This window comes from Tachysurus vachellii, chromosome 17, assembly GCF_030014155.1.
Source record: "Tachysurus vachellii isolate PV-2020 chromosome 17, HZAU_Pvac_v1, whole genome shotgun sequence".
NCBI lineage: Eukaryota > Metazoa > Chordata > Actinopteri > Siluriformes > Bagridae > Tachysurus > Tachysurus vachellii.
This window is the reverse complement of record NC_083476.1, coordinates 2,490,001-2,515,000: the sequence shown is the minus strand read 5'-3', so window position 1 is coordinate 2,515,000 and position 25,000 is coordinate 2,490,001. Positions and strand designations below refer to the sequence as shown.

General features: G+C 42.0%; 2 protein-coding genes across 2 annotated transcripts in view; both read right to left on the bottom strand.

Annotated features, from left to right (window-relative positions):
• The window catches only part of shc3 (SHC (Src homology 2 domain containing) transforming protein 3), a 21,304-nt gene extending 14,346 nt beyond the window's left edge, over positions 1 to 6,958 (bottom strand). Inside the window, exon 1 of the mRNA XM_060890906.1 lies at positions 5,532 to 6,958. Within this exon, the coding sequence (XP_060746889.1) occupies positions 5,532 to 6,152 (621 nt within the window). The 5' untranslated portion in view covers positions 6,153 to 6,958. The remainder of the gene's footprint in view (positions 1 to 5,531) is intronic.
• A 4,645-nt stretch (positions 6,959 to 11,603) lies between these two features.
• dmgdh (dimethylglycine dehydrogenase) overlaps positions 11,604 to 25,000 on the bottom strand; it is a 15,771-nt gene continuing 2,374 nt past the window's right edge. The window contains exons 3-16 of the mRNA XM_060890905.1: positions 24,364 to 24,462; positions 22,901 to 23,065; positions 22,228 to 22,432; positions 18,679 to 18,927; positions 18,406 to 18,604; positions 17,212 to 17,381; positions 16,919 to 17,072; positions 16,136 to 16,301; positions 15,867 to 15,997; positions 14,182 to 14,399; positions 13,902 to 14,059; positions 13,662 to 13,721; positions 13,407 to 13,541; positions 11,604 to 13,106 (exon numbers count right to left, since the gene is read on the bottom strand). Of these exons, the coding sequence (XP_060746888.1) occupies positions 12,894 to 13,106; positions 13,407 to 13,541; positions 13,662 to 13,721; positions 13,902 to 14,059; positions 14,182 to 14,399; positions 15,867 to 15,997; positions 16,136 to 16,301; positions 16,919 to 17,072; positions 17,212 to 17,381; positions 18,406 to 18,604; positions 18,679 to 18,927; positions 22,228 to 22,432; positions 22,901 to 23,065; positions 24,364 to 24,462 (2,322 nt within the window). The 3' untranslated portion in view covers positions 11,604 to 12,893. The remainder of the gene's footprint in view (positions 13,107 to 13,406; positions 13,542 to 13,661; positions 13,722 to 13,901; positions 14,060 to 14,181; positions 14,400 to 15,866; positions 15,998 to 16,135; positions 16,302 to 16,918; positions 17,073 to 17,211; positions 17,382 to 18,405; positions 18,605 to 18,678; positions 18,928 to 22,227; positions 22,433 to 22,900; positions 23,066 to 24,363; positions 24,463 to 25,000) is intronic.

The following is a 25,000-nucleotide window of genomic DNA, read 5'->3' as shown; positions in this document are numbered from 1 at the left end:
AGAAACACACACACACACTCACACACACACACTAAATGCACTAAAGTGTGTAGAAGCCAGTGTGAGAAAGGACATGCGGATTACACACTGAGAACAGTTTGTCAGATCGCACATCGGAGTTGATTAGGCCATGCGCCTGGTGTGATGATGAGACAAGTTTGTGGGTTGAATAACACGTATCTCGAATAGCACCTTTAACATTACATAACTGGTACGAACAGCTCGCTCTGTCTGACCTCTGAGACGAGTACCGGACGATCCACAAGAATAATCAGAATAATCATCGATCGTTATTACACCGACTTTAATAATGACAAACAGCACCGAAAGTTTGCCACGTGCATCGACATCGGCCCTGACAAATACTGACGTCTGTCACGCGTGTTGTGAAGAAAAACTTATTTTAGCACAATGAAAAGGTTGCGAAATAATATTTAGAAAAATAAATAAATAAATAAACAAACAAACAAATAAATGAAACCAGTAGGAGATGAATCCATGAATATAAATACACACACACACACACATACACACACACACACACATATATATATATATATATATATATATATATATATATATATATATATATATATATATATATATATATGATCCATGAATCTAAATGAACAATATATACACTATAAAAAAATTAAATGTTATTATTATTATTATTATTATTATTATTATTATTATTATTATTATTGTTCTAATTTTCAGATATATTTCCAAATAATTTTTCGTATCCACATATCATTAAATCATCAATGCTTTTAAGACGTTTTTATGCAACATGCAACATTTATAAGCAATTAATTAAAAAAAAAAAAAAAGAATAAAATAAAATAAAATAAATATAAATAAAGTAAAATAAAACAATAACCTACTAGTGTTTCGTTAGCATACAATAAATAAACTAGCATCAACTTATTATAATGAAATATTATAACACAAATAATTAGCATCGTATATTAGCATGGTAAAAGAGATCATGAATGTTGGGTGAAAAAAAAAAAAAGAAAGAATGTAAAAATAAATCAATTGAAGTGTTGCTATTTAAAACATTTCTAAAACCTGATGCATTATCTCTCATCAGTCACTTACAATTAATCAACACTCTTTGCGTCTGATTTTAATGCTCAGCGGTTTAACACTGCATGACTCACCTGAACACAGCGGTGACTCACCTGGACCTGTCTCGCTCTAACCTCAAACCCTCACGGCATCGACGGATGAACGGATGAATGAATCATCAGTCTTCTGTTTCCCTAACCTATACAAAGCGAGTAATTCACTTGCTCCGCTTACGATGTTATCAATGGCTCCTCGAACAGACTTGTCATTCAGTCAGCTGTGCTAAATTTCACTACATCCCAATTTATACGTGATAATAATTTAGTGTTTACGACAACAACAACAACAACAACAATAATAATAATACATTCGTAAGCATATACAGTACATACGAAAGATCCTCGAAGAACAGAGAAGAAGATTTATATGATTTGTAAAATAATTAGCAGTATTAGATGCCCATTAAATGTTCAACCAGATTCACATCCATTCACAGTTCCTGATTTAACTGATAAAGAAGCTGCAGTTATAAATGGATCAAAAGTCTCACTGTGTAACTGATGAAATCTGCAGTCGTACAAACATCCTTTGGTCTTGCTAACAAGACTAATACCAAGTACTGAATCATTGCTGATTGTTAATGAACCGTCAACCGCGTGAGTCGGCACAAATTTAGGGCTTCGAGATCAAGGCTTCATTAACTTAACCAAAAATAACCATGACAAACATTCATTCATTCATTCATTCATCTTCTACCGCTTATCCGAACTACCTCGGGTCACGGGGAGCCTGTGCCTATCTCAGGCGTCATCGGGCATCAAGGCAGGATACACCCTGGACGGAGTGCCAACCCATCGCAGGGCGCACACACACACTCTCATTCACTCACACAATCACACACTACGGACAATTTTCCAGAGATGCCAATCAACCTACCATGCATGTCTTTGGACCGGGGGAGGAAACCAGAGTACCCGGAGGAAACCCCCGAGGCACGGGGAGAACATGCAAACTCCACACACACAAGGTGGAGGCGGGAATCAAACCCCCAACCCTGGAGGTGTGAGGCGAACGTGCTAACCACTAAGCCACCGTGCCCCCCCCCACCATGACAAACATTTGATCATTATTTATAAAATAAAAGCAACGGAATTACTTTTAAACTTTAAAATTAAAACACAGATGCTAATATACAGTAGATATTGATATATATGATATGATACTGGGGCAGTGGTGGCTCAAGCGGCTAAGGCTCTGGGTCGTTGATTGAGTTTATCGGGCTTTAAGCCTCCGTCACTGCCAAGCTGCCGCTGTTGGGCCCTTGAGCAAGGCCCTTAACCCTCTCTGCTTCAGCGGTGCTGTATCATAGCTGACCCTGCGCTTTGACCCCAACACCCAAAGTTGGGATATGCGAAGAAAAAATTTCAATTTTAGCCACAAATAAAGGCTAAAAGCAACCCAAAAATTTAGCATGTTACTATAAACTGTTCATCTTCTGGCTTTACTCATATATCCTTCAGAAACATGGCTGTTAATGGTAAATCTTTGAACAACTAAAATAGTATTAAAGCATTAATTAATGTTCTACTATCAAGACCTCACTGTGGTGTGTGTGTGTGTGTGTGTGTGTGTGTGTGTGTGTGTGTGTGATGTTGCTCAGCCCCGTTTTCCTGTCAGAGGCTAAATCTCAGATGGTGCGTACTAAGTGAAGTGTAGAAGGTAAGAATGTTATATATGGGGTAGAGAGCAAGAGACCCGAGTATGTTATTGTTAGTGTGTGTGTGTGTGTGTGTGTGTGTGTGTGTGTGTGTGTGTGTGTGTGTGTGAAAAACAGAGCACAGTTCAGTTCCTGTCCTTTTACTGTAATACATACACTAACACACACGAGCCGTCGTTAGTGCAACTGTGAGCTGCAACACACGTTTAAATCAATATGTGATGGCCGCTAGCAAGGACCCCCCCCCCACACACACACACACACGTATACATTTTTACTATCCTTGTAGACTTTCCAATGACATAATAGAAATGGCCCTAATTCATTTTATTTTTTTATGTTTTTAAGTTTTTAATGCTATTATTGCTTTTATATATTTTGCTTCATTCTCAAAGAAACCTGCTTAATGTACACTAACTTCACCTCTTTCTCTGTGTGGCGCTCTCTCTCTCTCTCTCTCTCTCTCTCTCTGCCTCTCTCTGTCTCTCTCTCTCTCACTCTCTCTCTCTTGCTCTCTCTTTCTCTCTGTGTCTCTCTGTCTCTTTCTCTCTCTGTTTCTCTCTGTGTCCCTCTTTCTCTCTCTGTTTCTCTCTGTGTCTCTCTCTGTGTCCCTCTTTCTCTCTCTCTCTCTGTCTCTCTCTCTCTCTCTCTCTCTCTCTCTCTCTCTGTCTCTGTCTCTGTTTCTCTCTCTCTCTCTCTCTCTCTCTCTCTCTCTCTCTCTCTCTCTCTCTCTCTTTCTCTCTGTGTCTCTCTCTCTCTGTGTCTCTCTCTGTGTCCCTCTTTCTCTCTCTGTTTCTCTCTGTGTCTCTTGCTCTCTCTTTCTCTCTGTCTCTCTCTCTCTCTCTGTTGCTCTCTGTCTCTTTCTCTCTGTGTCTCTCTCTGTGTCCCTCTTTCTCTCTGTTTCTCTCTGTCTCTCTGTGTCCCTCTTTCTCTCTCTCTCTCTCTCTCTCTCTCTCTCTCTCTCTCTCTCTCTCTCTCTCTCTCTCTTGCTCTCTCTTTCTCTCTCTCTCTCTGTGTCTCTCTCTCTCTCTCTCTCTTGCTCTCTCTTTCTCTCTGTCTCTGTCTGTCTCTCTCTCTCTCTCTCTCTCTCTCTCTCTCTCTGTGTCTCTCTCTCTGTGTCTCTCTCTCTGTGTCTCTCTCTCTGTGTCTCTCTCTGTGTCCCTCTCTGTGTCCCTCTTTCTCTCTCTGTTTCTCTCTGTGTCTCTTGCTCTCTCTTTCTCTCTGTGTCTCTCTCTCTCTCTGTTTCTCTCTGTCTCTTTCTCTCTGTGTCTCTCTCTGTGTCCCTCTTTCTCTCTGTTTCTCTCTGTCTCTCTCTGTGTCCCTCTTTCTCTCTCTCTCTCTGTCTCTCTCTCTCTCTCTCTCTCTTGCTCTCTCTCTCTCTCTGTGTCTCTCTCTCTCTCTCTCTCTCTCTCTCTCTCTCTCTCTCTCTCTCTCTCTCTTGCTCTCTCTTTCTCTCTGTGTCTCTCTCTCTGTGTCTCTCTCTCTCTCTGTCTCTCTCTCTCTCTCTCTCTCTGCCCCCCTCCATCTCTCTGCATGTTGAGCGTACAGTGCTCCAGTGCTGAGGCTGTAGCTGTGGGTGATTCACTCTGAGAAGGAAAAGGAAAAAAAAAAAGGAACAAGTGTATGAGGCATGAATCATCCGGTAGATATCGAAGTCACCTTTACCTTCGGTGCCTCTCTAATGACACATTGCACAGTGAAGCGATGGAGCTGGAAATGCACTGCTTGAGCTCAAAATACGCTCGGAGCAAGTTCAGTGTCGATTTAGATTGGATTTTTTAAAAAAGTATTAAACATAAATTTATTTATGCCTGATGTTGGAGGATTGTACTGTATCATCATTACAGTCTACTGATGTCTTTCTTTTTACAAAACTGTGAAAGATGCTGCAGTGTGTATTCCTGTAAAAAATTCAAGATGACATTATATAAAGTATTAGTAAAAGTATCTTATAGATCTCTGACAAATCGATCGAGTAGATTTCAGATACTTACAGTATTAAATAAAATCCATTTACGTTGTGTTGTATGACACGTGAGTTTTATCGTCACCACGAGCGATACGAAATCATTTTGCCTTTAAAACTCCTACCAGGGCCACCATTATATTTTATGAATGCGAGTGATAGCAGAGCAGCTCTCCTGCCTTCGCTCTGGTCACCGTGGTTACACTATTTGCATTCCGCTTCCGCTTGATGAGATAAACTTGGTGTTCGTTTGGATAGATTGACTGGCATGGTAAAAATAGCCTGTCGCTTGGAGAACCTGTATGGTGCATATGCAGCAGATTAAAAAAAAATAAGAATTACAAAAAAGAGAGAGAGAGAAAGAGAGAGAGAGAGAGGATTGAGTGTGCAGCTAAAGCTAACAGTACAGGATACACACAGCTCAAGATGGTGAAGCAACGACTGAAGCTTCATATATGAGAACAGAGTAAAGAGAATTTAAGAATGAAAACAAGTCTGAACTGCTCACAAAACATGGCCATGTTCAGCATCTTAATACTGCTTGTTTTTTCCTCCCTAAAGGTAGTTTGTCTGACTGAGCCTGTGTTATTTAATAGCCTGTTTTCAACCCTCGCCATTGCTGAAAAGAAACGAGCACTGCTGTAGCTGTTTGCTCTCCTATTTTCCAGAAGCTTAGAAGAGGTTAATAAAGAGATGGATAGAAGCTCCAAAGGAAAAACAAACAGGAGTCTTACAGATATTATGGAGAAGGATGAGAGAATAGAGAAGCCATACCTTTACAACGTACGTCACTCCAGGTCCGGCGATCTTATCGCTGGAGTGTAGCCATCCTCTTGAGGGTTTATTCACCAGGCCTGCGCATTCTCCTCCAGTGCCACCCACACCACCTGCGTGCCAGTCCTCTCCACCGGTCTGTGCCTCCTCCATCCTTCCCTTCTTCCCCGTGCTCATGGAGCCTGGCTCGTGGTGGCCAGAGGTGGCAGAAGCGCACGAGATGCCCCCAGTGGCCACCAAGAGGCTGGAGGAAGATGCCGGGCTACTCGAGGACCCTCCTCCTGCTCCCCCTCCCCCTCCTACTCCTCCTCCTCCTCCCTGAAGTTTGGACACAGCTAGGTCCTTGACAGCTGATGGCAGGCCTTTGATGCCCAGCAGGCCAGAGGAGTTGGTGAATTTAAGACTGGACACCTTGTTGATAAGTGTGCACAGGGCGGTGCCCGAGTCCTCCGCTGTTTCATGGGGCAGGGCCTCGGCAGCGGGCGCATACGGCGGCTCCGGAGCAGGCGCCGGGGCGCCAGCAGGCACCTTGGCATTCATTGGAAGGCCGTGCAACAGCAGCTCGTCGACAGATGTCACCGACTCATTGCGGAAGCGATTGTACTTGGCGCGCTGCAGCATGCCCCCGGCTCCGTGTGCCTATACGCGCACGGGCACAAGCAACGCCGTGCTCGCTGGCCGCTCCTCTGGCATGTCTGAGCCGAAAAAGTCTCACGGATAGAAAAGTACAAGTAAGCCTGTATCTGTCCTGTCGGTGCTGAGCTGTAGTGACGGTACCTGTGGTGGTGCTGGTGGTGGTGGCGGCGGCGACTCACTATGGTATCTGCTCAAGCAAAAGCTACAAACCCTCTCAACGCACTAGGCCACCTCAACAACCAGAAACACACCACAACTCAAACAATCCATGGGAGGTTAAAAAACCGAAAGAACAATAGAGGGAAGTAAGTTGATGCTCCTCTTCAGCAATGGCGTTCAAGCAATAGAGGAGAAAAGAGCTTTATGAAGGAGATGTCTCTCTCTCGCTCTGCAGCCTGGCAGATCTGTGCACACGCATGACTCACTCGCAGAGAGAGAGAGAGAGAGAGAGAGAGAGAGAGAGAGAGAGAGAGAGAGAGAGCCCTTCTCAACAAAAGACTCACTCAACGCCACAGATCACTTCCTGTTGCAGAAAAAAACCTCCCACTTGCAGCACATCAGAACAGATCAATTCTGAAATTTCCTCATGACGATATTTTGTCACTGTCCACCAAAATGCCTTCCTTTAAGTCAGACTAAAAAAGATATGGTATAAAAATTGTTAGCAAAGAATAATCCCAAATAACGAACAACAGGTAACGCGTCCTTACAGGTCGGATCTCAATCTCATTAATTTAACATAAATGTCATTGACATTAACGACAACAAGAGAAACAACAAGTGAGAACTCGAACAAAAATCGAACAAACAGACATCGAACAAAACAGCAAGCGAAGGAAAAACACAAATAAAATAAATAAATGAAAGCAACCTAAGTGAATATCATGACAAGAATAAAAAAAAAAAAAAAAAAAAACTCTCTTTCAAATGACAACGACGAATGGTATTGTGATAGAGCTAGTGGTCAGATGTCCGTTTCTATGTCCACGACAAAGAAGCAAAGTTGAGCCGCTCTCCATGATGACGACTAATTTTCCAGACACCTGACAGAAAGGCAAAGCTCAGTGATTCTGTGCCATAAACACCGTCCTCACGTTAAGCGTTAAGGGCAAACCGCAATTTATCATTGAGAAAAAAATAGAAATCACTTTGTTTCCAGTTCTGGAAGAAAATGTGGACCGAGATATATGTATTTATATATATATCTACATATATACGTATATATATACATATATATATATATATACAAACATATATAATTTCTAATCTAAAAGGAAAATTTTATCTGCATCTGAGCCTCTGCCTTGTTGATGTGCTTCATTCTAAACAGCGCCTATATCACTGCGTTCTCCATGGTTACCAAATTCTCTAAATCACAGCATAAAGCCAAAGACGTTTTCCTTTCTTTGTTCAACAGTTCGTCTCCATGTTTTTCTCCTACATATTCAAACACATCACAGAAATGTCAGCTTTTGCTAATCTCAAATTCCCTTAGGTAGCGATCACAGCCTTTAATCATAAATTCCTCTAAGACGAGCTCAGCGTTTTTTTGTCTTGCTGAATAATTGATTGTCATATCAAAAAAGGAACAAAGTAAAAAGTGATCAGAGTCCAGTATCTGAACGAACGGCGCGATAAATCAAAAGATCCGATCTTTCTCTGCTTCATTGAGAGCCAGCTGGCAGAGAGAAGCCCGCTGCGTTAATCCAGGGTGGGAAAAAAGCGCCATTCATGTAAAAACCGTCCACAGGAAGTGTGCATCGGGAGAGCGTCAGTCATTCATAAGCTTCCTCTTCTGCGTTCGCTGCTGCAGCATTCGCACTGCGGTCCCTCCCAACGTCTTGCCTTCCTGCCTGCCTACGAATAAAAAAAAAAAACAGATAGAGATAGAGAGAGGGAAAGAGCAAGAGAGAGAGAGAGAGACGGTGGGGGGAGAACACGTTTCTGTTCTCTAGAGACCACAGAAAAAAAAACAAAACGATGCAAGGAAGATGATGAGGGAGATGAGAGAAAGAAAGGATGCTGAAGTGAGGATGCTAGAGAGAGGAGGAGATGGCGAACGGCGCTTTGGCTGTGAATGAGGCAGCAAACGAGTGCAGGCTCGTTTCTGTGAATGGAGTCGGGCCTCTGCTTCTTTCTGCAAGGCGATCCCTTGGGATGGAGAGAGGCCGGCCAATCAGAGGCAGGCGGGATGACTCATTCAGGGTAGGCTGGCTGAATAGTGGGCTGAACCATTCTTGGCTCAGGTGATGGGAGAAACCATTTATCACATGCACACACAAGAAAAGAATGAGACTGCGACTGCTTTGTTCTAACACTGTTTCGCTCAGTCTCAGCATTCCCTGTGAAGGTTCTCTGTACTCTTCCTGTTCCTGTTTGCATTGTCTTAAGCGGCAGAATTAGTAAAAAAAAAGGGGCAAATTGAAGCTGCCCTCCTCATCCCCTCCCCAGGGACTAATTCCGTCTAATTTAGATGTCCCTACTGGGCATCGACAGTATGAACGTCACAGAACATACTACAGTATATAACCAGAGTAAGGTTATAAATATACAGGACAATTTAGATTATAAAAGAAGGATATGTCTGTATATAATATAAAATAACGACCAGGTGTGACTTTGTAAGTACTACAATTTTGTACGTATACAAAAGATATTAATAGCAGTTTTAAGTTGATTAAAAAGCTACAAAATAAAAATCCACCTTGCTATAAGAAAATAAATCACCAGATATCTTTATATATACCTATTAGACTTGATACATGTTGATGTTAACCAAAACATGCAAAATACTATTACAGTTAATGCCATGAAGCATCTTTATCTAGCATTAAAAAATAATTAATGAAATAATGAATTTAAAAATGATAGTAATTATTAATATTACAGATCTGATATTGAGGGGGTCACGGTGGCTTAGTGGTTAGCACGTTCGCCTCACACCTCCAGGGTTGGGGGTTCGATTCCCACCTCCGCCTTGTGTGTGTGGAGTTTGCATGTTCTCCCCGTGCCTCGGGGGTTTCCTCCGGGTACTCCGGTTTCCTCCCCCGGTCCAAAGACATGCATGGTAGGTTGATTGGCATCTCTGGAAAAATTGTCAGTAGTGTGTGATTGCGTGAGTGCATGAGAGTGTTTGTGTGTGCCCTGTGATGGGTTGGCACTCCGTCCAGGGTGTATCCTGCCTTGATGCCCGATGATGCCTGAGATAGGCACAGGCTCCCGTGACCCGAGGTAGTTCGGATAAGCGGTAGAAAATGAATGAATGAATGAATGATTATGTGGCCAAGACCCAAATTTGTCCACCAGTTTTCCCACGTTGAATGTAACTATAAACGGATAAAAAGAGAATGTTGGTAACTCTTCCCTTTATTATGCTTTTATTATGATCAATTATGATATATTCTATTATTGTCAATTTCTCTGTTGCATAAGAATTGTGTGTGTGTGTGTGTGTGTGTGTGTGTGTGTCTCCATAATCGTGACTTAAGTGTGTCAGGTCCACTCCTACACCAACTCATTAAAGTGCAGGAAATTGAGGGAGAGACAGAAAGAGAAAGAGATGAGAGGAAGTCGAGGGCTTTCCCTTTCAACCCTGCTCTTTACCAAACACAGGCATTATTTCTCCCTAACAACTGGCTGCAACTATATTATGCACATAAATTATACACGATAACAAAGGATTACAGCTGTATTATCTGGTTATTAAAGAGCTGCATGACTGCACATCCAGGCTGTATTTTTGTTAAGGATGAGTCATATATAAGCAATAAGCATGCTGTTATATAGGGAAATTATTAATAGCAGAGTGGTGTGATGAAGTGATGAAGCGAAGTTCTTCTTACCCACAGAAATCGATGTTGCTGCTGATGTTTGTGTTGTAGATCTCTATATTTTCTATATACTTTAATTCCTGTAAAAGAAACTGAGTCGGATTAATTTTACAAATGATTCAGAATCGACTCTCTATTTCCAATGCCAAGAATCACTGAATCGAGCTTGACGTTCGAGTCTCAGTCCACAATGATTACAGAATCAACTCTGTCATAGATCGATTCATTCATTCATTCATTTTCTACCGCTTATCCGAACTACCTCGGGTCACGGGGAGCCTGTGCATCTCAGGCGTCATCGGGCATCAAGGCAGGCTACACCCTGGACGGAGTGCCAACCCATCGCAGGGCACACACATACACACTCTCATTCACTCACACACTCACACACTACGGACAATTTTCCAGAGATGCCAATCAACCTACCATGCATGTCTTTGGACCGGGGGAGGAAACCGGAGTACCCGGAGGAAACCCCCGAGACACGGGGAAGGACATGCAAACTCCACACACACAAGGCGGAGGCGGGAATCGAACCTCCAACCCTGGAGGTGTGAGGCGAACGTGCTAACCACTAAGCCACCGTGCCCCCTCATAGATCGATTCTAAATTAATAATGCCTGAAATCAGAGAATTGATTCAGTGCCTTCTGCAATAAAGCATTATGTATTTTTGAGCATATTTTGGTGTAGCTGCTGTAAACACAGCTGAAGTAAATGAGTAATCATTAAATAAGTAAATAAATGTAATTGCAATACTAGTACAACATTAATAGTTTCATTCCACTTATAGAACACTTATGAACTGCTTTTGTTCAGTCCTGTAACATATAACAGTTCAACAACTGTGGAGAGAGACAAATGCTCAGAGTGTGCACATGACAGAGGGCCTCTCATGGACTCTTAAAACCACCTGCCCAACCAAGAAGACCCAGGTCCTTCATACATAGGCTGAAGAAACCTAACCCCCTTCTCCGATCCTCACAACCTTCTAGAGAAGGACAATAGAAAGCGTCCTGACCAGCTGCCTCACTGTGCGCTAAGGGAACTAAAAGTCCTATGACTTCAAGGCCCTATAGTGGGTCGTGAGGACAGCTGAATAGATCATGAAGGCTTCTGCAATGCCACCATTATCGTAGACAGCCCTTCTCACCCATCCTATTGGCTCTTCACTCTCCTGCCATCTGGAAGAAAGTACCAGCAGACCAGCAGCAGCCTCCGCAGCAGGTTCTTGAATGGGGCAGTCAGATTACAGCACCCCAATGCCTCCCTATGCTGACCTGGGCTAGTCAATCACTTAACATTAGTTGCACAGGAAAACTACAAACCTGGCAACCTGGGTGACAGCCTTGTGGTGTTGTCTATGATACATTTAGAGAAGTTTCCATTCATGCTACATATGTATTTTGGCCTCATACATCTCAGACCATCTCTGTAGTCGCTTTGTGTGAATAGAATCTTTATTTTCATTGGATATATTCAGTTATATTAGGTTCTATCCGCTCGTGATCCGATCTTAGGATATTTTTCATCACAAAAGGCGAAACATATCATTGTTTCCAGGTTCACTGTCGAGACTGAGCAAAATCCACAGAAGTGAAATTCGGTAATGATGAGAATAAGTTTATTCAAAAACTGGAAAAAGAAAAAGAATTATTATTCACATTTACAGGAACACTGTAGTGTAAGACCAGTCATAGGATCATTGGTTCCTTTAATTAAATGCAAAAAAATAAACCCTTAAGGTCAGTTATAGGCACCAAAACTGAGTTCTTTCTCTATTTAACTGCTTAAAATGATTATTTATCGACCAAAGTAGATATGAATTCTACATGTAAACAAAAACACTATTCTATAATACTGATTAGAATTCATTCATTTTCTACCGCTTATCCGAACTACCTCGGGTCACGGGGAGCCTGTGCCTATCTCAGGCGTCATCGGGCATCAAGGCAGGATACATCCTGGACGGAGTGCCAACCCATCACAGGGCACACACACACACACTCTCATTCACTCACGCAATCACACACTATGGACAATTTCCCAGAGATGCCAATCAACCTACCATGCATGTCTTTGGACCGGGGGAGGAAACCGGAGTACCCGGAGAAAACCCCCGAGGCACGGGGAGAACATGCAAACTCCACACACACAAGGTGGAGGCGGGAATCGAACCCCCAACCCTGGAGGTGTGAGGCGAACGTGCTAACCACTAAGCCACCGTGACCCCACTGATTAGAATTAATAAACAGAAATTATATGAAAACAATATGAAGGTAACGATCTGCAGCAATAATCAAGCTAGCGGTTAATTTGTTGATGTTTTGATTTAGTCTTATTGTGCATCATGGACAAAAAAAAAAATACCCAAAATTTCACTGTTTTATGTTGAAAGAAAGAAATGATACAGTATGCCTGCTTCATGGCCATCATTAAAGTCCCTGAACCGATCCTGATCTTTTAGGTTAAACTTGTTTTGCCGGTTTCCAGTTTTCCCATTCGACAGAATAATAAACAGTTTTATTCCATGTTGCTTCAGTACAGCAACTGATTCCTGCCCAATCAAACTGCTTCAAATCTGCCAGACACACAAGCTTTTTCTGTTTGCCTTCGTTGATGCAGCATAAGATTTAAGATTGTGAAAAGCGTGTGAACGAACCCACGGTGTTCGAAACAAAAAGTTCGTTTTTTAAAAATTTAAACAATGAACTTTAATGGGCCACAATTAGCTCATTGATATTTTTTCTTTTTTTTTTTTAAAGAAATACATGCAAGAAATTGCATTTGATTGTACTTTACAGAGTCATGGTTTGGTTTTATTTCATTATTATTGTATGATTCAGTATCATTTGTTTTCCGGTCACAAAGCTGAGGTCCAGTGTTCGTACTGTACTTCACGCTGCGCTCTTTTTCTTTTTTTCCAGACGTGTTCTGGTGGGTTCGGTGTGTACCAGCGGCTCCTGAACCACCGTGGCTGGATACTTCCTGCCCAGGAGCTCCACCTCGACCTTCTGACCAACAGTGGTCAGTTCAATGGGCAGGTAACCGAACGCCAGACTCTGCTGAATCGAGTAGCTGTACGCTCCAGAGGTTGTGTTCCCAACCACCTAGATGGAGCACAAGTACAAAAATTGTAAAGATCACTCAATAAAGGCAAGGTATTAACTTTGCTTTTGTTAATGAGGACAGGCCTGGACCGAATGCGTCACTTAAACATTATCTTTAACAGGGAGAGTGAGGATGGTCTACCTGAGTGCACAGAGCAGTATCAAATGAGTGCAGTCATTCCAAAAATAAATAAATAAAAAGATAGCAAGCAAGGTATTGTAAAATTATTACTGTTCATTTTTGCACAAATGTGCAGGCTTTTAACGAGCCGTTCACAATGATGACCTGTTATATTTTACCTTCCCATTGTGCCAGATGGTCTCATTGCCCTCAGGGTCCACGTTGTCCGTATCCATGGTGAGATACGCTAACTTCCTCGTTAGTCCCTGAGCCTTGATTTCCTGTAATGCCTTCTTTCCAATGAAATCTGCTGGCTGGTGCACGCACACACACACACACACACACACACACACACACACACACACACAGCAATGATTCATGCTTTAATAGCCTACAAGTTTTCTTAACATATGCTTTAATCAAATAAAAGCTACCTTGTTGAGTTTGATGAAGTAATCCAGACCAGCCTCGAGAGGATTTGTGTCACAGTTCATCTACACACACACACACACACAGAATGCTCAATAAATTTGAGCTAATAATAATAACGGTTTCAGTTGAGTTCCAGTGTGGTAGGGATTTAATTACACATTTGTGAAATGTTCACCTTCTACTTTGACTATGTGTGTGTGTGTGTGTGTGTGTGTGTGTGTGAGAGCGAGAGAGGGAGAGACCTCAGCTCCCCAGCCTCGGAAGCCCTTTTCCAGTCTGAGGGAGGCCATGGCGTAAGTGCCGAAGTTATCAATGCCCTCCTCTTTACCAGCCTCCATTATGGCCTGGTATACTTCTGCCAGCTTTGGCATGTCCACGTACAACTCCCACCCGAGCTCCCCTTAACAAACACACAAGAAAATTTATTTTGCTTTATGCAGTTTATCACTCAGATAAATTGAGGCTGAATGATGAATCAAAGACTATGGTTGCCATGTGAGCCAGAATTCCCCATTTTCATACCCGTGTAGGATATCCGTATTGCCCGTACCGGGACCTTAGCCAGCTGAATGGATTTGCAGTGGAGGAATTTAAAGGCGGCGTCGCTCAGGTCTTCGTCTGTGAGTTTCTGCAGGACTTTGCGAGAGTTCGGGCCCGCCACTCCCAGCACCCCGATGCCATCGGTCACGTTAGTAATGTCCACATCATAGTCGCCATCAGCTGCTTCTCTCTCGATCCATCTGATCATAGATCAAGCACGAAAAACATGAACATGATTGCAATGAACCATAAAGTTCAAGTGCTTATATTAAACTAATTGCTAAACAATGCTCAAGTGTCCTGGCATCAGTTTGACATCACGGCTACTAGTTACTAGCTACTTTGTTTTACTTAGTTTAGTACCAACCAAGAAGAGTGAAAAATCTAAGATAATTACTCAATCATGTTAGCTGTGATAGCTAGCAACAACGAAAGTGAGCTAGCAAGAGTGAAATGCCAAAAGAAATAAAAATACAGCTAGCTATTTATGTAAAAAATAAAAAATTAAAAACACTCATATTTAGCCATGCTAGCTGTTACAAACTATTAATTTGATTTAATACAAATCACAGAGAGTGAAAGTTATAATTATCTAAGGCAATCAGCCTGTAATAACTTGATGAAGCAGGTTCATATAATCTTTGTTTGCTAGTGGTATCGCTTTTTGTGAGCAAGTTAGCTGATTTCTGCTAAATAAATGTTAGCTATAAAATTAGCATGCTACCGTATAACAGCTAACAATCATGGTTACTTATGCTTCATGGTTTTAAACGTCTATCATCTATGAACTACGGAAGCGTATTGCATTCACTTGAGTAAAAAAAATCTACTCTGTTTTTCTGAATTAACGACTTAATTATCTCAGAATTATGAGAATTTTTAAGGAAAAAAAATTTTTGCTCTGTTTTTCTGAATTAACGACTTAATTATCTCAAAATTATGAGATAATTTTTCAGGAAAAAAATTTTTTTGCTCTGTTTTTCTGAATTAACAACTTAATTATCTCAAAATTATGAGATAATTTTTCAGGAAAAAAAATTTTTTTGCTCTGTTTTTCTGAATTAACGACTTAATGTGGATTGCATGGAAGTAAACATGTCCCGCCTTTCGAGTTTAATCCGGTTTTATTTTACTTTGGGTTTGAGACATTGGGAGATACTGCTGTCTTTAAGTAATATAAATGGTATTGTTATTAGTGCGTCAACTTTGCGCATGAACTAATGAACTATACTGAATCTTTTTTTTAAATGTTTTCAAATGTGTGTGGAATCAGACCACAAGAGGGCAGCCACAGAACATTAGTACAGTTTGTTGTTTTATGACTCGAGCAAGGCCAAAGGCTTCTGTTTGAAGCCTTACGTACAATATCGAGGTCTAAAATAATCTCACTGTTAAACATTCACTTATAAAAAGTAATAACAAACCGCCAAAGGATCGTCTAAGGGCAAGAAACAAAAACTGGAAGTGTTGCAAATGGTTGTTTGTCTCTCGCTATCTTTTCCCTAATTGAATATTGTTCCAAGTAACAATTTTTTTTTTATTATTTCCACAATGTTCCAGTCACTAGATCCTGCTAATGACTAGAACGTTCTCTACCAGAGAGCCAGTGTTGGACCCTTTAATCTTCATCTCCTCTGTTGTATTCTGCCTCACAGGTTTAGACTAACCTTAGATCGTGCAATTCGGACCCCGAGCCAGTGATGAGCAGGAACTCTCCAGGTGCGACCTGAGTGATGGTGACCTCAGCATAGACACGCCCCCTCGGCGTCAGCATGTGACTGATGTTAGTCAATCCCACCTGTGCAGCAGTAACCGAAGTGACATCATGGACCCATCATCACATATCAATATCCAGATTACAAGAACATCATGTATTCCCCAAAACCCAAGAAAGAATAATATTTAAAATACATTTATTATTTAAAATGCCCCTCACCTTTGGCATAGTGTTGGCAAACAGTCGGTCCAGCAGCCTGTGCGCGTCCTTCCCTTTGACCGTGAATTTGCCAAATGGTGAAAGATCAATAACTCCCACTTTCTCCATTACCAGTTTGCACTCTCGGCCGACTGGTCCGAACCAGTTTGTCCTTCTGAAACTGGGTCTGTGCATAACCATCAATATCTCAGACACATATTTGTCTCATATATCGTCGCTGTCGGGCGGAAACCTCGTATGTCCAAATTTGGTCAATTTCATATTTTTTCACATATCGATGCTATTGGTCAGTCCCCACGTGGGTCTGTTATTTTTACAAGTTATTAACCAATCTAAAGTCTTGAAAATAGCTTGAGCGCAAATCTCATAACTCCATTGGACACTTCAACTGTCCACCTCTTCCTCACTCCGCGGGAGAGCTTCACGGCATATTTCTCCTCAAGAAGAGTCGCAACGAATCAACACGTCTTCTGAGGTAAATGTCTTCAAAACACTGGGCTCAAAGAAAAAAAAATCTTGACCCCCGCTAGTTCTGGTGCTCGTCTGAGGACAGGAATTTAGCGCAAGACAATCCACTGCAACGTGGACTAAACCCTGTGCACTGCAGATAAGGTACGGCGTTTTTTTTATTTCCTGAAAAATAACGGTTTTGGAGATACGAGGATTCCGCCCGACAGCGACGATATATTGTAGTAATTAATAGTAAAGTGTAAAAGTGTTCAAAAATCAAGACTTTGCTGTAGTGTTCGTGTTCATGCTCATGTGTAAAGGTGGATGTTATACTTGTAGCCCACATCATCGCCTGCCATGTAGAAGTAATGTGGCTGCTCCCAGCCTGCGTGGAAGCCCATTGAGCATTTATCCTTCAGGTGCTCATAGAGTCCACTAACTCTGCTAGTGGGACGACCAGCAAAGCGTTCTTCTTTAGGGTAACCCACTGAGAGAGAGAGAGAGAGAGAGAGAGAGAGAGAGAGAGAGAGCTATTACGTCACCTGATTATTAGAAAACAATGTTGTTTCTTTTCATTTGTGCCACACATCTGTGTTTAGGTTGTGGGTTATTTAATTAAAACTTACCCACATTGTTAAAGCCATACGACTCTCTGGCCTTGGCACACAAGTACGGCACAGTGGTCCACTTGCCGTAGCGGTTTGGGTCGCATTCAATCAGATCATAAGCAGGCTCTCCGCTCATGATCCAGTCACTTAGGAACTTTCCAACTCCACCCGCATGAATGATGCCATACCTATCACGACAAAACCGTTCAGGCATACGGGCAGATACTTACATTTATCACTGGATATTTCACTTAAAGAATTCATTCATTCATTCATTCATTCATTTTCTACCGCTTATCCGAACTACCCCGGGTCACGGAGAGCCTGTGCCTATCTCAGGCGTCATCGGGCATCAAGGCAGGATACACCCTGGACGGAGTGCCAACCCATCGCAGGGCACACACACACACTCTCATTCACTCACACAATCACACACTACGGACAATTTTCCAGAGATGCCAATCAACCTACCATGCATGTCTTTGGACCGGGGAGGAAACCGGAGTACCCGGAGGAAACCCCCGAGGCACGGGGAGAACATGCAAACTCCACACACACAAGGCGGAGGCGGGAATCGAACCCCCATCCCTGGAGGTGTGAGGCGAACGTGCTAACCACTAAGCCACCGTGCCCCCACTTAAAGAATTTGATTAGACAAAATTCCTGGGTTATAATTTGACCTGGAATGTGAGCTTTATTGTTTTTCAATAAAAAGCATGTCCCAAACTATTTTACTCCTCTCATTTATTCCATAGCTACGTGCCAACTTTTTATTCTTTTATTGACAATATTTAAGGTTCTTGTCTATAGCACATACAGCAACAAACCATCATTCTTTTACCAGATACTCTTTTCTTCTCTTCCTAGAAGTTAATAAGACAAAAAAAAAAACAAACAAAAAAAAAAACCACAGCTTGTAATACAGAGAAACCGGAACATTCTGTCCTGAAGACTTTCCCCTAAATACCCTCTGCTAATAAAGAGTTCTTTGTTAAATATTGTCTTTTTAAGTAACTTATTAATAAGTTCTTTGTTTTTATATGATGTTACATATGCTCGTGTGAATGAGCGGTTATTATAGAAACGATAACAGTGCGTTAATCTAAACCTGAGATTTTCTTGCAGCCAGAACTTCTGTCAGAGATGCTGTCACTAAAAAACATATTAATAAACACTTTCAAAATGGCCGCGTGCCACGCAGTGTGTTCTTACCCAAAGCCAATGGCGGTCCAGTAGTTACGGAGTCCCTGATGTGGCCCCAACATGGGCAGCAGGTCCGGGGTGTATGTGATCGGTCCAGACACGATGTTGATGATGTCGGCGTGCTTGAGAACGGGAACCATCTCCATGGCCATTTCCACATGCTCCATGATGCGGTCCAGGTCCGATTCAAACAGCTCCTTACCGAAACCTAGTTTAAAGGTTGATTAATATTTTGAATAAAGATTTTTGTTGAGTTTCGTCACACAGGGTGGTCGTGGGTACCTGGGGGGACCCCGTCTCTAACCCACGAGTCCTGCAGAACCATCTTCTCCTCCTTCTCGTAGGGGCCGAACAGCAGACCGTCTCTCTCCTGACGCAAGTAATACGAACCCTCAAGGTCCCGTATGACAGGCAGCTCTTGCTTCAGGGCCTTCACTTCAGGAATCGTCGCCGTCACCACGTATTGGTGATGGACAGGAATGGTGGGATGCTCCAGACCAATCAGCTGACCAAGTTCCCGTGCCCAGAAACCTATGAACCAATGACATCATGAACTCAGATCAGAGTTGAGTTCAGACCTGAGACTGTAGAATATTTTACAAATTGTATTTTAGTCTTCAATATTAGTTTCTTTATACACATTTATATAAGTATATATTTTAAATGCAATACCGTCGGAAATTGTTAACAAACTGTGTCCTGATTCATAGAAAAGTATTTGAGAATCATGTGATTAATAAATTTCGTCGTCTTTTACTCCTTCTTTCTTTACATTACGATTACATTTCTGGCATTTAGCAGACACCTTTATCCAAAGTGACTTGCTTTATATTTTTTTTTTATTTCAATTTACACAACTGAGCAATTGAGTTTTAACCTGGTTAACCCCATGGTGGACCTGGGATTCAAACTCATGACCTTCTGATCAACAGTCCAACACCTTAACCACTAGGCTACAACATCCCGCAGTCGTCACTTTCTTTTCATATTCCGTTCTCATCCAGAGAAAAAAAAAACATTAAAAAGCAGCAGGACATGAGGTAATAGTTAAGCTTTTAACTGGAACGCTGACAGGTCAGGTTCTAAATAATTGCATATCTGTCTCTGGCTGAACGATTATCTCTGGTGACGTAAAGCTCCAAAGTGACCTGAGGTAACCTCTTCTTCCTCTTCTCTCTCTCTGTCTAGTTTGTAGGGCAGATGGAGGTGTATAAAGTGATTAGACACTAAGGTGTTAATTATGCAGCACGGTACCATATTTGTCTGCGCTACGACTCGGATCAGACATTAGACGTTCTTTTAAAACAGTTTATACAAAATTCTCAAATTCTGATTGGTCAGAAAGTGTGGATTAAAAGTTCTAACAGATTTCTAACAGGTCAGTAGTGAGTAACTCAGTAAGAAGCGAGTCAGTATATCAGTTTAAGATGTCATTTAGAAAATAGATTTATAAAGTTTGTCGAAACAAACTTTGATGTTGGCTTTGACGAGGCAAGTATTCGCAAAGGCCGGTGTTTTTGGAGGCGAGTGGACATAAGGGTCAGTGTTACTTTTGTAGGCAAGTGGACATAAAACTTGTGAAATCAAGTGGAGCGCTAGGGTGCCAAAACATTTGGAGGCAAGTGGAGACGAGCATGTGACGTCATCCGAAAACTTGTGACGCAATTCCCCTCCTTGTTTTGATATGCCACATGCCCATGTTGTGCTAATGTTTTTTGTTTTCATGTGACGTCACATGACGTCATCAGAATACCTGCGAGGCAGTTCCCCTTATTGTGCTGAGTGTTTTGATATGTCACATGCCCATGTTGTACAAATTTTTTATTTTCACGTGACATCACGTGACGTCATCAGAATACCTGTGAGGAAGGTCCCCTCATTGTTGTGAGTGTTTTGATATGTCACATGTCCATGTTGTAAAAAGTTTTTTGATTTTGCATATTTTGGGGGCGGGGCTGCGGCACAACCGAAAGGCCAGTCGGTACTCCAATTTAAACCTTTGTTCAGAGTCTCACCCTAAAGGAGCTGGTCGAGTTTGGTGTAGATAGTTCGAAAGCTTGCCGAGTTATAAACCTCCAAAGTTTATAATGGGAGTCAATAATGGGAAAAAAAGCCAATTTGAGACCCGGTACAGGAAGTACCGGTACTCGGATCGCTTAGAAAAGTAATAGCAACAAACTTCAGACCAGGGTCTACAACATATCCGAATTTGGTGCATGTGGCTCGAAAGCCCTAGGAGGAGTCACTCTTTATAAATATTTGTCTAAGCTTAAATAGGAAAACAGAATGTCGGCTTCTACAAAGCGACATAATTAAGTCAGCAGGTCAGTCAGTACCTCAGCTATAGTAATTAACTCCGAATGCAAATCAGTAGTCAGTAGTCAGTAATTCAGATCTAAGACAGAAGATATCTTACAGAAAGGTAGCAGATCTTCCACAGAACTTGACCTTTATATTTCAGCAAGTTCAACAACTAAGCTATGTGCTTTCTCTCGTTTTAGGTTTCAGGTCCAGGGGACAAATTTAGAAAGCAAAGCGAGGAATGAGTGTTGGGGAAAAAAAAAAAAAAAAACATGTAGAGGGTCAGAATTAAAATGTGGAAAGAAAGAACGTAAAGAAGAGAGTTATAGGGTCAGGATGTTAATGTGACTGAGGAAGAAGACAACTGGGATATTTATTCAACAGTGAGCGAGTACGGAGGTCTTAATCAGTAGGTCTTTTTCAGTTGAAATATTTAGAGCTAACTTTTTTTTTTTTTTTTTTTTTACCGGCCTCGCTAACAGTGTGCCAAAATAAACAGAAGAGTTTGTTTTTTTTTTTGATGGTGGTGGTGGTGTTTTTAATTCTTGGTGCATGACTGTTGGTTATGACTGGTGTTGTTTATTGTGAGTGTTTGTTGTATGTGTGTGTGTGTGTGTGTGTGTGTGTGAGAGAGAGAGAGAGAGAGAGAGAGAGATTATGACTGGTGTTGTTTATTGTAAGTGTTTGTTGTATGTGTGTGTGTGTGTGTGATTGAGAGAGAGAGAGAGAGAGAGAGAGAGAGAGAGAGATTATGACTGGTGTTGTTTATTGTAAGTGTTTGTTGCGTGCGTGTGTGTGTGTGTGTGTGTGTGCTTTGCTATTGGCTCAGCTCACTGGAGACGCCTGATTGGCCTACAGGGAAGGTGGCAACATGAAGCCTCAACAAACCCTCCTCTTTGGTACGGATCAGCAAGAAGCAAATTCAGAGCGAGTCTACTGTCATGCAGGAAAGACTACTATAAAATAATACGGGAGTGTGAGAGAGTAGAAATGTTCAAATAGCAATAATTTGTTATGCAAATTCCAAATTCAGGAGGGTGGTGGAAAAAAAAGCACTCGCAAATATACACAGGATGATTGTGGAATGGGGGGCACGGTGGCTTAGTGGTTAGCACGTTCGCCTCACACCTCCAGGGTTGGGGGTTCGATTCCCGCCTCCACCTTGTGTGTGTGGAGTTTGCATGTTCTCCCCGTGCCTCGGGGGTTTCCTCCGGGTACTCCGGTTTCCTCCCCCGGTCCAAAGACATGCATGGTAGGTTGATTGGCATCTCTGGAAAATTGTCCGTAGTGTGTGATTGCGTGAGTGAATGAGAGTGTGTGTGTGTGTGCCCTGTGATGGGTTGGCACTCCGTCCAGGGTGTATCCTGCCTTGATGCCCGATGACGCCTGAGATAGGCACAGGCTCCCCGTGACCCGAGGTAGTTCGGATAAGCGGTAGAAAATGAGTGAGTGAGTGAGAGTGAGTTCAGTGCTGGGGCTGATTGAACTGCGGATTGGACACTTTGAAGCAAAACAAGTCGGAGAAATAACCTGTGGCATTGACGATGCGATTGGCGCGAATGGTCCCGTGAGGCGTCCGGACATCCCATCTGCCATCGGGTGTGGGGACGAGACCGGTCACAGGGGCAGGGCTGTAGATCTGGGCGCCGTACATCCGAGCACCAGCGGCGAGAGCCATGGTGAGAGAGTATGGATCGATGTGTCCATCACCGGGAGTGTAGAGACCTGCTAACACCTGTGGAAGAAAAAAAATACAATACAACAATGATGCTAACATGAAAATTGATGAGTCATTTGATATCAGTTCAAATCATTTGATTTAGAAAATGTCTTATGTTCATTCTTTATGCTTATCTTTAATTATTATTAACTGCCTTGCACTTTCGCAGGGTTAGGGGTTTGATTCCCGCCCCCACCCTTTATGGGCGGAGTTTGCACGATCTCCCCGTGCTTGCGGTTTCTTCAGGTTTCTCTGGTTTTCTCCACATGTCCAAAGACATGTGTGGAAGCCTGATAGACATCTCTAAATTATCGGTAGTGTGTAAAAATGTGTGTGATTGTGCCCTGTGATGGAGGAGAAGTACAGTATGTGCCCAGAGTGTCCTCCGTCTTGTGCCCAGAGTCCGCCGGAATCCCCTGTGAGACTGCATAGGATAAAATGTATAAAGTCATGTGGTGTTCACAGAGATTGGTGCTATCTCACCTTGTCTATGTTGAGCAGAGGGAAGAGCTCGTGAACTTTCTCAGGTTTGATAAAGAACTGTGGTGTGGGGTGCCAATGAGTTCGGGTCATCTGGTACTTCATCTCGTCCACTCGGGCCGGAGTCGAGGCGATCCTCACACTTCCTGGCTGATGGAAACCCACTGCCTGGAACAACACTCTACATTACTGCCATGTCGTTACCGCTACGTTCCTATTAATGAAAGCTGTTTGGAAATCTGTTCAATGTTATTCAGGATGAAGGAAGGACTGATTGGGTTTAGGTGATGCAATAAAAAGAAGCATTTTGGTTTCCCAAAGAGCCTTTTAAAGGGCATCTGGAGCAACTGAGAACTAAGAATGTTTCCTACTATAAATGTTACTAGCATGTTGTAGAAAGTTTTTAGAATTTTACCAACAACAAAAATGGTCTTGGTTGATACATTTATTATCAAGTCCACCAAAACTCCAGTGTGGTGTCTTATTAGTACACAGATTTAGTTGCCCAGAGTAGGTTAAAGCTATATAATAGCATATTGCAAGCTAGTTGGCTAGTTAAATACATTAATACAGACAAAAATGAGCATATAAGCCTTCACCTAGGGGAACGACTCACATAGTTATTATTTTTTCATAAGAAAGTGTCTTGGGGGCACGGTGGCTTAGTGGTTAGCACGTTTGTCTCACACCTCAAGGGTTGGGGGTTCGATTCCCACCTCCACCTTGTGTGTGTGGAGTTTGCATGTTCTCCCCGTGTCTCGGGGGTTTCCTCCGGGTACTCCGGTTTCCTCCCCCGGTCCAAAGACATGCATGGTAGGTTGATTGGCATCTCTGGAAAATTTGTCCGTAGTGTGTGAGTGAATGAGAGTGTGTGTGTGCCCTGCGATGGGTTGGCACTCCGTCCAGGGTGTATCCTGCCTTGATGCCCAATGACGCCTGAGATAGGCACAGGCTCCCCGTGACCCGAGGTAGTTCGGTTAAGCGGTAGAAGATGAGTGAGTGAGTGAGTGAGTGAGAGAAAGTGTCTTATTGCATCATGCCCTCAACAACAAGCAAGCTGTTGTCCAACATTTGGCTGTTGTTTTTCTCTTCGCATTGGACATAAAAGATAAAAGAGTCACATTATTTGACTCTCTGTACCAAACAGGACGGTTAAACAACAGCTTTATTCACCTCGACTTTCTCTGTTTTACACCCAAACAACGTCCGACAAATTACTGAGACGGTTAAATGGTTAGATTCCGAACAGGATCATATCAACGTTAAGCATATTCGGTTTAAACTTAACACATCATATGAAAAGTTTCGTTGAATGAGAGAAGTAATAGTGTAGGAAAAACAGGTAAAAGCTCATTTCTCTCTCAGGCAGTTATGGTGGTTCTTGTTCAAGAATGGTTCTTGGATGTCACAGATTTTTCTTTTAAGAGTATTGGACATCACTTAAAAGCTGCCCTTTAATGTCGTACCTGACCCGTCTCTGCCTCCAGCTGCTCATACAGCTTAATGCTGTGATAATGAATCTTCTTTAGATTGATCCCTGGATGGTAGTACGTGGTCAGCCCAGCCTGCAGACAGAAACACCATGATCGTTAAATAATTAAAATAATCATCATCATCATCATCATCATCCTCTCAATACTGTCATCCTGAATAAAATCTAAAATATATATGTATATATATATATATATATATATATATATATATATATATATATATATATATATATATATATATATATATATATATACATACTTTTTTATAGATTATATCGTTTAATTTTAGAGTTCAGAGAGAAATTGTGGCTGTTGTAGTTTGGTTGCCATTTTTATGAAAACAGAAGAAAAATCTTTGGGGGAAAAAAGAGAAACAAACAACAAACAAAAACAAGAGTGTGTTGAAAAATTATAAGAGCCAATCAGGAGTGTACGGTGGCCGAGAAGTGCAAAACACATTAACAAATCCCAAAACAAATTAACAAATCCGAAAACAAATTAACAAATCCCAAAACACATTAACAAGTCAGACAACCCGGAAGAGGTTGGTATAGTTTGTGATTGGACAAGACACCTGTCACTCAAGGTATACATGAAGTTCAACAGTCTG